The 12,899-nt window shown below is 42.0% G+C and overlaps 1 protein-coding gene across 3 annotated transcripts in view; it reads left to right on the forward strand.

Moving 5' to 3' along the window:
- Ncoa2 (nuclear receptor coactivator 2) overlaps nt 1–12,899 on the forward strand; it is a 228,607-nt gene that overhangs the window by 187,738 nt on the left and 27,970 nt on the right. For 2 of the 3 annotated variants that reach the window (XM_040741429.1, XM_040741431.1), the window contains 3 exons: nt 1,280–2,549; nt 9,382–9,595; nt 11,055–11,261. In XM_040741429.1, coding sequence (XP_040597363.1) covers nt 1,280–2,549; nt 9,382–9,595; nt 11,055–11,261 — 1,691 coding nt within the window. The remainder of the gene's footprint in view (nt 1–1,279; nt 2,550–9,381; nt 9,596–11,054; nt 11,262–12,899) is intronic. The other variant, XM_040741430.1, reaches the window with a different exon arrangement.

The following is a 12,899-nucleotide window of genomic DNA, read 5'->3' on the forward strand; positions in this document are numbered from 1 at the left end:
GGAAAACACAGACGTGAGCAGGAAAATCAAAGCCAATACTAAGATTTCCAATGCTGTGTGCTTAAACTTTAAAATGTATATACTTAGATGAATTTTGAATTTTGTTCTTGGGCTTAAATTTCCTGACATTAGACTTCAAATTGAGTGGTAGTAACCATTTCTATAATAAGAGAAAGAAATTTGAATGTTGATTTTAAATAAATGTCATAGAACATATTGTTTAAGATACTCATTTGGGAAAATGATTGAATTTCAGATTCTATAACTGTTTATGTATGTGCTAAGAAGCACTTTGTGAGATGCCGCCAGGATATATATTCAGTTGCTCTGCTTAAAGAGTCCCATTTTATTGCACTTCTCAATTATTTTGCTTTCTAGTACAGGAATAAAAAAAGTCAGGCAGCTGTAGTTTCCAACTGTTAGTAAGTCTGACCTCAGAATTTTAAACTGTTTGAAAGTGATGATAGAGGCAGCACATTTCACCCCTCCTTGACTGAAGCTGGTGTTTGACAATCGGGGAACATGTTTGGTAACTCATAAGCAACTGCCAAGGCTGAAACAAAAACTCATGGGGCTTGGGAGACCTGCTTGTAAGCATCCGTCAGGGATATGGATTAGAATTTTCCGGAATGAGGGGCAGATACAAATCCCAAACTGCCACCCCAGAACCCCTCCAGGGCACCTCTGTCTTCCTCTGACCTGCAGTGTTTAGGGAGAGGAGTGGGAATCTGTAACTGCAATACCCGTCAGAGGAGCCCTACTGCCTCTGCACCTGGCCACCTCTAACAGCTCAGGGAAGGTCTTCCCTACTAAGGCCTGTGTCCACCTAAACCATGTGCCATCTATAAGACTCCCTGGGCATTAGATGTGCCCACTGCCAGGAAATGGAACTTGTGACAAATGATTGAGTCAAGTAATACTTATTTGGGTCATCTTGTTAAGGCTGTACAAGCTCTCAGTTGCTCATGAGGGATATTTATAATGTCCTGTTTACTTATTGAAATTTCAATATGGAAGTAGTCAAATTTAACTCCCCCCCTCCTTCAGTAAACCGCAGGCATCTTGATGAGTTGCCTGAAAAATATCCCTCTCGGTTCAGAACTGTACGTGTTCAGTCTAGTCTGTAATTGCAGGTGTTTTCATCCAAGTCTTGCCTATCCCTTAGATGTAGTCTGCTTTTGTTTAAAAAAAAAAAAAGACCCAACCATCTTTTAAATTAATAACAATTTACTGGTATTTTTCCTTTTATCTTATATATGTTTCTTTCCTTATTATACAGAGAGCAGAATGTATGTGTAATGAATCCGGATCTGACTGGACAAGCGATGGGGAAGCCATTGAATCCAATTAGCTCTAGCAGCCCTGCCCATCAGGCCATGTGCAGTGGGAACCCAGGTCAGGACATGACCCTCAGTAGCAATATAAATTTTCCCATGAATGGCCCAAAGGAACAAATGGGCATGCCTATGGGCAGGTTTGGTGGTTCTGGGGGCATGAACCATGTATCAGGCATGCAAGCAACCACTCCTCAGGGTAGTAACTATGCACTCAAAATGAACAGTCCCTCACAAAACAGCCCCGGCATGAACCCAGGGCAACCCACCTCCATGCTCTCACCAAGGCATCGCATGAGCCCCGGCGTGGCTGGCAGTCCTCGTATCCCACCCAGTCAGTTTTCCCCTGCAGGAAGCTTGCATTCCCCTGTGGGAGTTTGCAGCAGCACAGGAAATAGCCATAGTTATACCAACAGTTCCCTCAATGCACTGCAAGCCCTCAGCGAGGGCCATGGGGTCTCATTAGGGTCATCGTTGGCTTCACCGGACCTAAAAATGGGCAATTTGCAAAACTCCCCAGTTAATATGAATCCTCCCCCACTCAGCAAGATGGGAAGCTTGGACTCCAAAGACTGTTTTGGACTTTATGGGGAGCCATCGGAAGGTACAACTGGACAAGCAGAGACCAGCTGCCATCCTGGAGAACAAAAGGAGCCCACTGATTCCAGCATGCCCCAGGCGGCCAGCGGGGAGAGGGCCGAGGGACACAGCCGGTTACATGACAGCAAAGGGCAGACCAAACTCCTCCAGCTGCTGACCACCAAGTCCGACCAGATGGAGCCTTCACCCCTGCCCAGCTCCTTGTCAGACACAAACAAGGACTCTGCAGGTAGCTTGCCTGGGCCCGGGTCCACGCATGGCACCTCGCTCAAGGAGAAGCATAAGATTTTGCACAGACTCTTACAGGACAGCAGTTCCCCTGTGGACTTGGCCAAGCTAACAGCAGAAGCCACAGGCAAAGAGCTGAGCCAGGAGTCCAGCAGCACAGCTCCGGGGTCAGAAGTGACTGTCAAACCGGAGCCAGTGAGCCCCAAGAAGAAAGAGAATGCACTACTTCGCTATTTGCTCGATAAAGATGATACTAAAGACATTGGTTTACCAGAAATAACCCCCAAACTTGAGCGACTGGACAGTAAGACAGACCCTGCCAGTAATACAAAACTAATAGCTATGAAAACTGTGAAGGAGGAGATGAGCTTTGAGCCCAGTGACCAGGTGAGTTGGCTGTCTTCTCCCAGGTGTACACATCTGTGTCAGACTTTCTCTGTTACTGGGTAAAAATAGGGTTTTTGTTTTGGGGCTGTATCTTGTAACAGTTAATTTGCTTGCAAATGTATTCTACACAATCCCCCTGGCAAAGAGTGACAAGCATAAAGAGTTTAGAAGGTGGTGTGGCTTGCTTCTCCGACATTCGCCCCTGCCGCTGTAGGCTCAAGCAGCTGCGGACACAGGAAGTAAGTGTGGTTGTGCTCCAGTACAGTTTTACCCACAGACCCTGGAGTAAACAGTTGTGATGGGAAAAAGTATTCTTTAGATTTGGGGGGCCGGGGGTATCATCGTTCTTGCTATGAGCAAGGTAAATTCATTCTTAGGTCATAGGTAATACATTTACAGGGATAGGCAGGCTGGCTGTAGATAGCTGAACCCTAAACTGGTGGCACTCACTTTCTTAGTCCTGGGCTTTGTCAGAGCAGATCCAAGTGTCTATTACTCTCACTGTGATCAGAATTTAGCTGGCTCTCATATCCAGTGAAGATCCCTCGCCTCTCTTCTCTCTCCGTGGACACTTCTGAGTAATGCAGAAGAATCTCATTGACCACTGGTTAAAAAATGTGTAAGAGAAGATGAGTGGGAGGAAAAAGTTATCAGAATAATGGGTTGCTTTCTCTTCTGCACTTCTCAACAATCCAGGGTACCTAAAGTAAAGTAATGTTCATAATCATCTTTTTTTTGTACAAAAAGCAGTCCTAATAATATATGCTATGATCCACTGTATAATACTGACATCAGACTAATTAACATATAGATCAGCTTGTGCGCTGGTCATTTTTGTAATGCAAATACTTACATTGCTCAGTGCTCTTCAATACGCATTGCTACTGCTTCCACCACCTTGTACAACAGATCTGGGATGTTTTCCTCCGCACTGAAACTGTGATTCCCTCGACCATTCTAAACAGTACTCAGTGGTGAGAATGGCCCACAGTGAGACGGCAAACCATTGATATTTTCACTTCCTTAAAAGCAAGTGATAAGTTATTGCACCTTGTAATAGTGGAATCCCTGACTGACTGGAGGTTAGTGACCCAACCTAGCTTTCCCCAATCCCTGGACATGTCCTGTCTAGCAGACTCCTTTTTTGAGTCATGATTGGTTAAGCAGTAAGGAAGTCACAAGGGCCTGTCTGCTTAAAATGGGCTACAGTTTGCCCTTGAAAGTTGTGTTGCAAGTTGGAAGGTAGTGTGTCACCAGCCTTGAGAGCTATACCCTCATCCCACACTGTGTCTATGAGCCCCCCGAATCCACAGAGCCTGGATTTGGGATGGCAAAGGCCATATGCTCTTCAATCCAGTCCCTGCCAGCCAAGCAGGTTCTTACCTCTGATTCCTTTCACTTTGATGTCCATGGCTGCTGCTAATCACATGGGAAGCCGACTAAAATTACATTATTAGTGATTAATCCTAAAAGTTCGGCGCCAGCACAAGGTTCTATGCAGCAGGGATTTATAATACTATGAAATTGTGAGCTGGGGGACCAAGGTGCAGCAGAAATAGCAATGTCTTGTGTGATAGGAAGTGGAAAACCTTATTGACAGCTATGTTTTCATCCTTTGAGACTTACTGGATTAGGTAACATAGAGGCAGTGACAGTTCAGAATGGCAGGCACAGATAGCACCACTTAGGTGTCTTAACGCGCTGGAGGGCAGATTCGTGACTCAGGAGATCCACTGAAGCCCAGTGTAGAACATGGTTGGCTCCTCCCTCTGGAAACAGAATTAGTTTCTGTCTCAGGCCTCAGAGCCTAGGGACTTAGAGGGACAAGAGAGGGACCACTATTTGTCATTACTTTGTTTGCGTATATGATTTCACTAATGTCAGACAAGAAATGTTTGGGGGTTTTCATTTGTTTGTTTGTTGAGGTTTTTATTTGGGAGAAATAATTTTCTAATCAAAATTGTCAGAAACAAAGACTAGTGTGTAGTCAAAATGAACCTGTTGTTTGAAGATTGATAAAAGCAGGGTCCACAGGCACCATTACACACACAGACAAGAATTACATTTTCCTTAATGAAACCTAGCCCCCTTGCTCACTCACCTTGCTGCTCTCTCCCAAAACACCATCTAAAATATAGCCTCATGGGGCCATTTCAGCGACAAAAACATCTCAGCGAGAAAAGTTACCACAGGAAGTATGAATTACCTAAATTTAGATCAAAGTTAGCATATGGAGAAAAAGAGTGATTCTCTCCTTCCTTGTTCCCTAAGGAGGACATCTGCCACCTGCTGTCCAAGTTCTTAGACTTATTTCAGAGGAATACAGTAATTACTGAGTAAGCAAAAGCATATAGTACGCCTGGATTGCAATTGACTCTCTTGTTATTTTGACTCAAAAAAAATTAACTGAGTGTGTGTTTTAATGTATTACTAGCTTTTTAAGGTCAGGAAGTACTTTGGTGGCGTGTATTATTCTACCTAAAATAGCAGCATATTTTTCCTGGGGAGAGCATTTAAACAAGATGTCTCTACGACATTTCCTAGCAAACAGGAAACAGAAACTGACAGAAACATTTCCAGTGTGTTTACTGCTGTAAGTCATGTGCTTATTTACACAATGGAGCCTGGCTGGTACTCAGCCAAGCCAACCCTTGACTCCTGTGTTCTTCCCGATGCTCTGCTCACACTGAGGGCCTGGAGATGCTGTCTGGTGCTTGACTCCATTAGAAAGACAAACCACATTTTAAACTGGGAGTGTACCCAGGGAATTCCCCACCAGAAACAGTAGAATTCCTTCACAGTACTATGCTAAGTAAATGGCATAATACTGTATTTTTTATTTAAAATATTTTCAAAAGATGCTTTGTAATGTATGAGAACAATTATGTCATTAAATCATGTGTTCCTTTATTTCCTTCAGAGAACAAGTTGATTTGACACATGAAAAAAATCATAAAGCCAGAAAAATGAAAAGTTAAAGAAATCAAGTCTATTTTTCATTTTGCAAAACTTTTAGAAAAATCTTTCTGCCAGAAATAGTTGAAACTAACTACCCAAATTTATGTGCCTATTTGAGCATTCAAATAGATGCCTAAAGAAAACTTCGAAGTGTATGGAAGGCATTTCAAAGGAAGGCATTGATCTCTTTGTCTTGCAAAGAAAATGTGCCTAACAAAGTGGGTAGGGTCTAAAAGAATTTCTGTGAGATATAAACTGCAAAACTGTGGACGTTTTCTCTCAGAAACATCATATTATCACATTTGAGCCCCTCTAGCACTTACATGCTGAGGAGAGTACTAAAATCAAGCTACCAAGGGCTGTGGATACTCTGAAATCATCCCCTAAGACTTTTTAAAGTAAGCTTACACCCGGATGTGGTAGTATGCTTCTGTAATCCCGAACCCCTGTAGCTGAGACGGGAGGACTGCAAATTCAAGGTCAATCTTGTCTCAGGAAAAAAAATATTAAACTAACAACAAATTACTGTTAAATGCATATCCAAAAATTGACGAGGAATAAAAGCTCAGGCAAAGCAATGTCTCTAAAAGCTTGTGGTGCAACTTGAAATGTTAACCTGAATGAATTCAGATAGTGTCCAGAGCCTTGAATCTGTAGAACCAGGCCAGTTCATATGAACCACAAGAAAAAACCCCACAGAGTTCTCAGATGTTTTGTTTCTCAAGTCAGAGCTATGCTACTGTCAATTCTTCCTTCCCTCCCTCCCTTTCTCCCTTCCTTCCTTTCCTTTGTTGGAAATTGAACCCAGGGTCTCTTGTACAAACCTTACCACTGAGTTACACTTCCACTCACATAGATGCTTGATGACCTCATAAATAGGAAAGATCAAAACTTGAAAGTTGGTTTAACTTTAATATATATCTTCTAAAAAATTAAATTTAGGGATGAGGGGGTAGCTCAGCTCATATCACACAAAGCTGGTTTGGTCCCCAGCACTGCATGAATACAAATATATATCATGGATATGAAATTTTTTAGTTACAAATTATTTGAGCTAGGCATTTTCCATATATCTGCAATCCCAGCACTTAGAAGGTGGAGGAGGGAGGATCAGGAATTAAAAGTCAATCGCTGCTACATGGGAGTCGAAGACAACACTGTCTCAAAAAATGTTTTTCACAATAAATTGATTTTAGTTACTCAGATAATATCTTAACATTTATATACACTAAGCATATTACACAGAAATAGATTACAAAAGAAGAACAATGGACAGGTGTGGTGCATATGCCTTTAATCCCAGCACTCCGGAGGCCGGAAGCCTGGTCTATATAGAGTTCCAAGACAGCCAGAACTACATAGAGCAGTGGGAAACACAGATATTTACAATACAGTTCATAGCAGCAACAAAATTACAGTCAGGTAGTAGAAACAAAAGTAATTTCATGCTGGGCACTCAGTATAATCCCAGCACTCAGATCTCCGTGAGTTCAAGAACAGCCTGGTCTACAAGTTCTAAGACAGCCATGACTGTTACATAGAGAAAGCCTATCCTGAAAAATCAGAGAGAGAGAGAGAGAATCCTATGGTCCCATGGTTCTTGTTACTAGAACTCTTTGTAAAAACATTGTATGTTCAAGGTTAACCTGAGCTACATAATGACCTCTGTTTCCAAAAAAAGAAAGGAAAGAAAGAAAGATGTTCTTATTCTGTTTAAGGTGGTTTGCAATTTAGTTTGTGTGGAAGGGGAGAAGACAAAAGGAAAAGCAGGAGGTTAGCCCTAGCTAATATAGCCTGAAACAGGAAAAACGTCATAGCTCAGACTGGGGTGGGGGGGGGGGAGTTCAAGTGCATCTATTAAGGAAATGAACATATATACTTTTAGTTTTGTTTACCTGAACCTGTTTTGGAAAGTTCTCATCGGGGCAATCTGACAAGTGTTTTCAGAGGCAGTTTATCACTTATTTATATCAGCCCTCTCCCTCACCCATACACTGGGCTTTCACAATACTCAGAAGACATCGTTGTCATAGGACAACAGAGATGTCTCGTTAGAGCCTCGTCACAGATGCACAAAGAACACGTCTGAGAAATCAGTGGAACTTGTAGGAATCTCTGTTGTATTTTAATGATGAAAGGGATCCATCTTGTTGACTGAGTGCCACCCCCACTGTAGGCATCACTGTCACTAGGAAAAGGACCTGCCAGTCAAAGCAACAAAGGAACCCTACCAGTCTGAGGGAAAATTGGACTGATCAGGGCTGTATGCAGCACTGTCCCTTCCTCAGGAGCTGTCAGGGTGCGCACGACCTGTCTGTCTGTCTATACCTCTCCCACAGAAGGAGCTCATCATTCTGTTGGAAATGGGTGACACCATTCTAGCTGTCCCAACAGTACACCAGGAATTCCCTGGAAAACAAGCTGCTAAGTTGCAGCTGTCTGAATAGAATCAATAAATGTAACTTCAGCCCAGAAGCTTCCTTATTTGACATGTGTCTAGTCAAAAGATAACCCAGGACCAGCAAGACAGCTCAGCTGATAAAGGCATTTGCCGTCACACCTGATGACCTGAGCTCCACCCACTGCACCCACATGGGAAGGAGAGAGTCTGCTCCCACAGTTTTCCTCTGACCTTCACACACAAAAATAAGGGTAATTTTTGTTTTACTAGAAAGATATTTTAGATTACATGGACACATTTCCACAATCCCCATGCTCAGGAGGTCAAGGCAGGGAGATCACAAGTTCAGGTAAAGCTGAACCTCGTAAATGAGAGCTTGTCTCAAAGATGTTCCCTGTAGATACTGCATTTGCTGTAAGGGGCAAAAAGCCTTCGCATTTCCAACTTGCATGTAAAGGGCATGGTTTGTACATAAACCACTCCCCTAGAAGTGCAAGCCAGTGTCAGGTAAACTCAAACTTTTTTTCAGTTTTGAAACAATCTCATTTTAGCCCAGGTTGGCCTATAGCTCACTATGCAGCCCAGGATGACTTTAACTCAGGGCCTAGGATTCAGGTATGATCACACTGGCTTCAGCCCTTTCCTGTATAATTGCAGTCTATGATTTTAAATCCTAGCACCCTGATAGGTTCTAGTAAAATGCCTATGAAATCATTTTAGTGTCTTAGAAGAAAAAAGTAGTATAAAATAGTGGTCATACTTACATTGATCAATATTGGTAATGGAAACTGGATTCAAGGTGATCAGGAGTTCTAAGAAACATGTACCTTCTTAAAGTCAAGTTGATAAGTGCTGTGTTTGGTCAATAGCAGCTTCTGTATATCTTGTCACCTAAGCTGGTTAGTGAGAAAAACACTGTCACTCAAAACCTAAAATAAAAGCAAATAAAATCGAAATTCAAATAGAAAAAGCAAGACTTGGCTATTACGAGTGCTTTAAGCTTGTATTACACCAGCATCCCCAGGGAAAATGGCCATTGTTATGTGGACCATATTTTCACCAGCTTTGTTGTTGTTTCCTAGGGAAACTTAACCACCAAACCTAGATCCAAATTGTAAGTAGTAGTCAACTATATGTAATTGGAGATATACATACACATAATGAGGTGGTTTGTATAAAATAAAGGGAATATATAAACTGTCAGTGAGTAACAAAGTGGGAAATGGCTTTCAAATTCAGCTGTGTCTGGTTTCTAAGTGATGGAGTCAGGGCTCTGAGATTATATTACTGTACTTGTTAGATTCAGCTATGAAAGATGGTTGGTTCATTGTTAGATTTGACATTTGCAAATACCTGCTTTTGTCTCTTGGCGGGGGTGTTTTGTGATGATCAGGTCTGTGGCTGCCAATGGTGGTCTTGGGATCCCCACTGGCAGCATGGGCCTGGACGTGTACTTCTGTCTGTTAACTGCAGCCTGGCAGCGAGCTGGACAACTTGGAAGAGATTCTGGATGATTTGCAGAATAGTCAATTACCACAGCTTTTCCCAGACACAAGGCCAGGAGCCCCTGCTGGGTCAGTTGACAAGCAAGCCATCATCAATGACCTCATGCAACTCACCGCTGTGGACAGCAGTCCTGTTACACCTGTTGGAGCCCAGAAAACAGCGCTGCGAATGTCACAGAGCAGTGAGTATGCGCTGTTACTGGTTTCGCCGGGAAACTTACCACTTAATCCCTGTCAGAAGCAATTTATTGAAATCTGCCTCAGTTTAGTTCCGTGGAGGTTTTTTGTGGTAAAACAGCACCATCTACTGTCCTGGTCTGTCAGTGTTCAGAATGGATTCTGGTCCTGGTCAGGAGGATGCTGAGTTCGTGGCCAACCTGAGCTACATAGCAATACCCTGTCTCAAAAAAAAAAAAAAAAAAAAAAAAAAAGGAAACTAGATTATTTTCTACGTTTAATTGCCTTGCTCTGTCATTTGGGAATCTTATTTTAAATTTGTTTGAGCTGAGTAAAAAATGCTATTCACTCTGATCGCACAGATTACAAACTTGATCATGGTTGAAGTTTTCAATGACAACCTTTAGAGACTAAATCCTTTCTTGAATGGCTTCTGATCATTCTGGAAAAGAGAAAAGAGATGACTTTTTGTGTGAGCAGGGCAATCACAAAGCTAAAGGACTGAGAGAATAAGTAGGAAGCATACAAGATACCGTTAACCCAGAGAGCTCACTAAGCACATGTGGGGCTCACAGCTCCCGCTCTCTCTAGAGCTACCAATGGGATTGAGTTAGTGAATGGAGGCCAGTGACTGACCCCAGGAAGGCAGAACTCACATAATGTCCATTCCCAGCCTTAGCGTTTCTGGGTGTGTTATTTCTACCATAGATTACGAAGGCCCCCTCTTTTTAACTGTGCTATTGCAGTCTGTGTTAGTAAAATTCAAAGAAAGCAAACTGCTTACAATAAATTAGCTCTGTAAATTATGATACATTGTTATAAAATTACAGGTCATCTACTTGACACTAGATTACTGCTCAGTACACAGTTAATTCTTGTAAACTAACCACAAAGATCATTACAAATCTAAATATGTACCCAGAGTTTAAAGAAGCCATACTGATAATGATAACCTTTTAATGATATATTGCTTTGGGTAACACTGTGTATATTCAAAGATTTCAACTTCTAGTGAAAATAACCACTTCTAACTTCATTCTAAACCTTGAAAGCCCAGTTATGAAATAATATCCTAACATCCAAACCATATGTGTATAGCTTTGCTGTTGCATGTAATAATGAGAAGAAGAAAAGGCCTGCTGTGCCAAAGTTTGAATACTATAACATGAACAATATCATATTAATGCTTTATTTAGAAAAAACCTTCAGTATCAAAACTACTGGTGTATGTTTTACATTCCCTTTTCATAAGGCCATTAAAAGTTAGATCAGAGACCTGTTGATAGAATCATATGTGGGGCTGCATATGTTTTCTGTATGTGACTTGTCTTTCATGTAGATAATTGCCCCCTGGTGTGCATCTTTGTCATTTTACAGGTAACATTTTCCCTAAACACTACTATTGTTAATATTCTTTTTCATTGTCCTTTATTAACCTTCAATTTTCATTTGTTTTCTCCTTAGCTTTTAATAACCCACGACCAGGGCAACTGGGCAGGTTATTGCCAAACCAGAATTTACCACTTGACATCACATTGCAAAGCCCAACTGGTGCTGGACCTTTCCCACCAATCAGAAACAATAGTCCTTACTCAGTGATACCTCAGCCAGGAATGATGGGTAATCAAGGGATGCTAGGAAGCCAAGGAAACTTAGGGAACAGTAGCACAGGTAAGGGCTCAACGGCACTGCTGCTTGTTGGTGGGTTGTGTAATATAATGGTGTCTTCATACACATCAGAATAATAGGACTTCTAAAAAGAGACTGGCTAGAAGCCATCTGTGAAAGTGCGGGTACCCTACATACTCCCTGAGCGTGGCCTGTGGGTAGCCACTCCAGCAAGCTGCCCAGGTCATTCTTCAACTTCCGCTTTGATGAGGTTTCTGAACACCAGTCTTCGTATATAGACTGACTTTACTTCCATCCCAGGTGTTGGTCTGAACATGAAAGGGTGTGCATGCATGACAGAGAGAGAGAGAGAGAGAGAGAGAGAGAGAGAGAGAGAGAGAGGGGAGAGGGAGAGGGAGAGGGAGAGGGAGAGGGAGAGAGGGAGAGAGGGAGAGAGGGAGAGAGGAGAGAGAGACCAGTGATAATCTGCTGATACCCAAACATGTGTTAATGTATTTGGAATGTTTCAGAATGGAAGTTTAAAATCCCACCAGTCTTTCACAATTTTAGGTCCTGTTTCCACTTAGGGGGAAAATGAGTTAAAAGTGAAGGGCTGTTTGCCTATCTTACTGCATTTCCATTGTAGTCTTAGCTATGCAAGAGGCTGAGGCTGGAGGATGACTTGAGCCATAGATTTTGGTGTGTTTTGCTTTGTTTTATTGGCTTTTGTCTTCTGGTTTTCCTAACTTTTAATGCATTTTAATAGCTTCAGGTCAGGACAAAATTAAATGAGCACATTGGTTTGAGACCATAGCACACCCCATTCCAAAACTGTCATAGCAATAATGACTTAAGTAGTATTGTAGCCAGCCCAGCAAAAATCTCCAGCCCCACTTCAGGGAGGCTTCTTGGAGATTTGAGAAGTTGCCTTTGATCTAGCTGGGCCTTACCTGCTATAGTTTTACACCACATCCTCCAGGCATCCCTGATTCTGCCTTAGCTGCCATACAATTCAGGTCTGAACTCACAGTGCCTCAGAACAGCATTTGTTATGAATCTAAAAGAATGCTGCCTTCCCTGGTGAAGAGCTGCTCATAATTTATAGCCTTCTTCCTTTGCCTCAATGACGTATTACGATTTGGGCATAGAAACAAGTAGGTATTATAAAAAGAACATACAGTTGTGGGTGTTTTAGTTCTTGCTATTTTTAGCTCACTCTGTAATCCCTGAACATTGCCATTTTAGTTAACTGAAGATCAGAGGGGAAATGATGGATGGATGGATGTCTTATTTCCTCTTATTGAGATAGAATTCATGGGAAGCATGAGCTGTACTGTATTGGTTTATTCATTCAACAAATATTGACTGCTTACTTATATGCCACGCACTGACTACCTCATTAAATTATCCATTCATAGAAACAGTGCCATATTCACTTTGTCACTCTTAAATTCTGATTTATAGAAATACTGTTGATCTAAAATTCCGTAGAGAAAAGTGACTGATGATAAACTAGACTGCTCTGTGGTATTGGAGAGTCTTGTGTAGGACCCTAGAACCTAAACTGACCATCGCTGGACCAACTGGTGCCCAGGCTGTAATATCTGGCGGGCTCCCTCTGCCTCTAAAAACAAATATCCAAAGGAATAACATCCATTCTCATTGCACTAATGTTACAGATAATTTCACCTCCTACTGTCT

This window comes from Mesocricetus auratus, unplaced genomic scaffold, assembly GCF_017639785.1.
Source record: "Mesocricetus auratus isolate SY011 unplaced genomic scaffold, BCM_Maur_2.0 Super-Scaffold_6730, whole genome shotgun sequence".
NCBI lineage: Eukaryota > Metazoa > Chordata > Mammalia > Rodentia > Cricetidae > Mesocricetus > Mesocricetus auratus.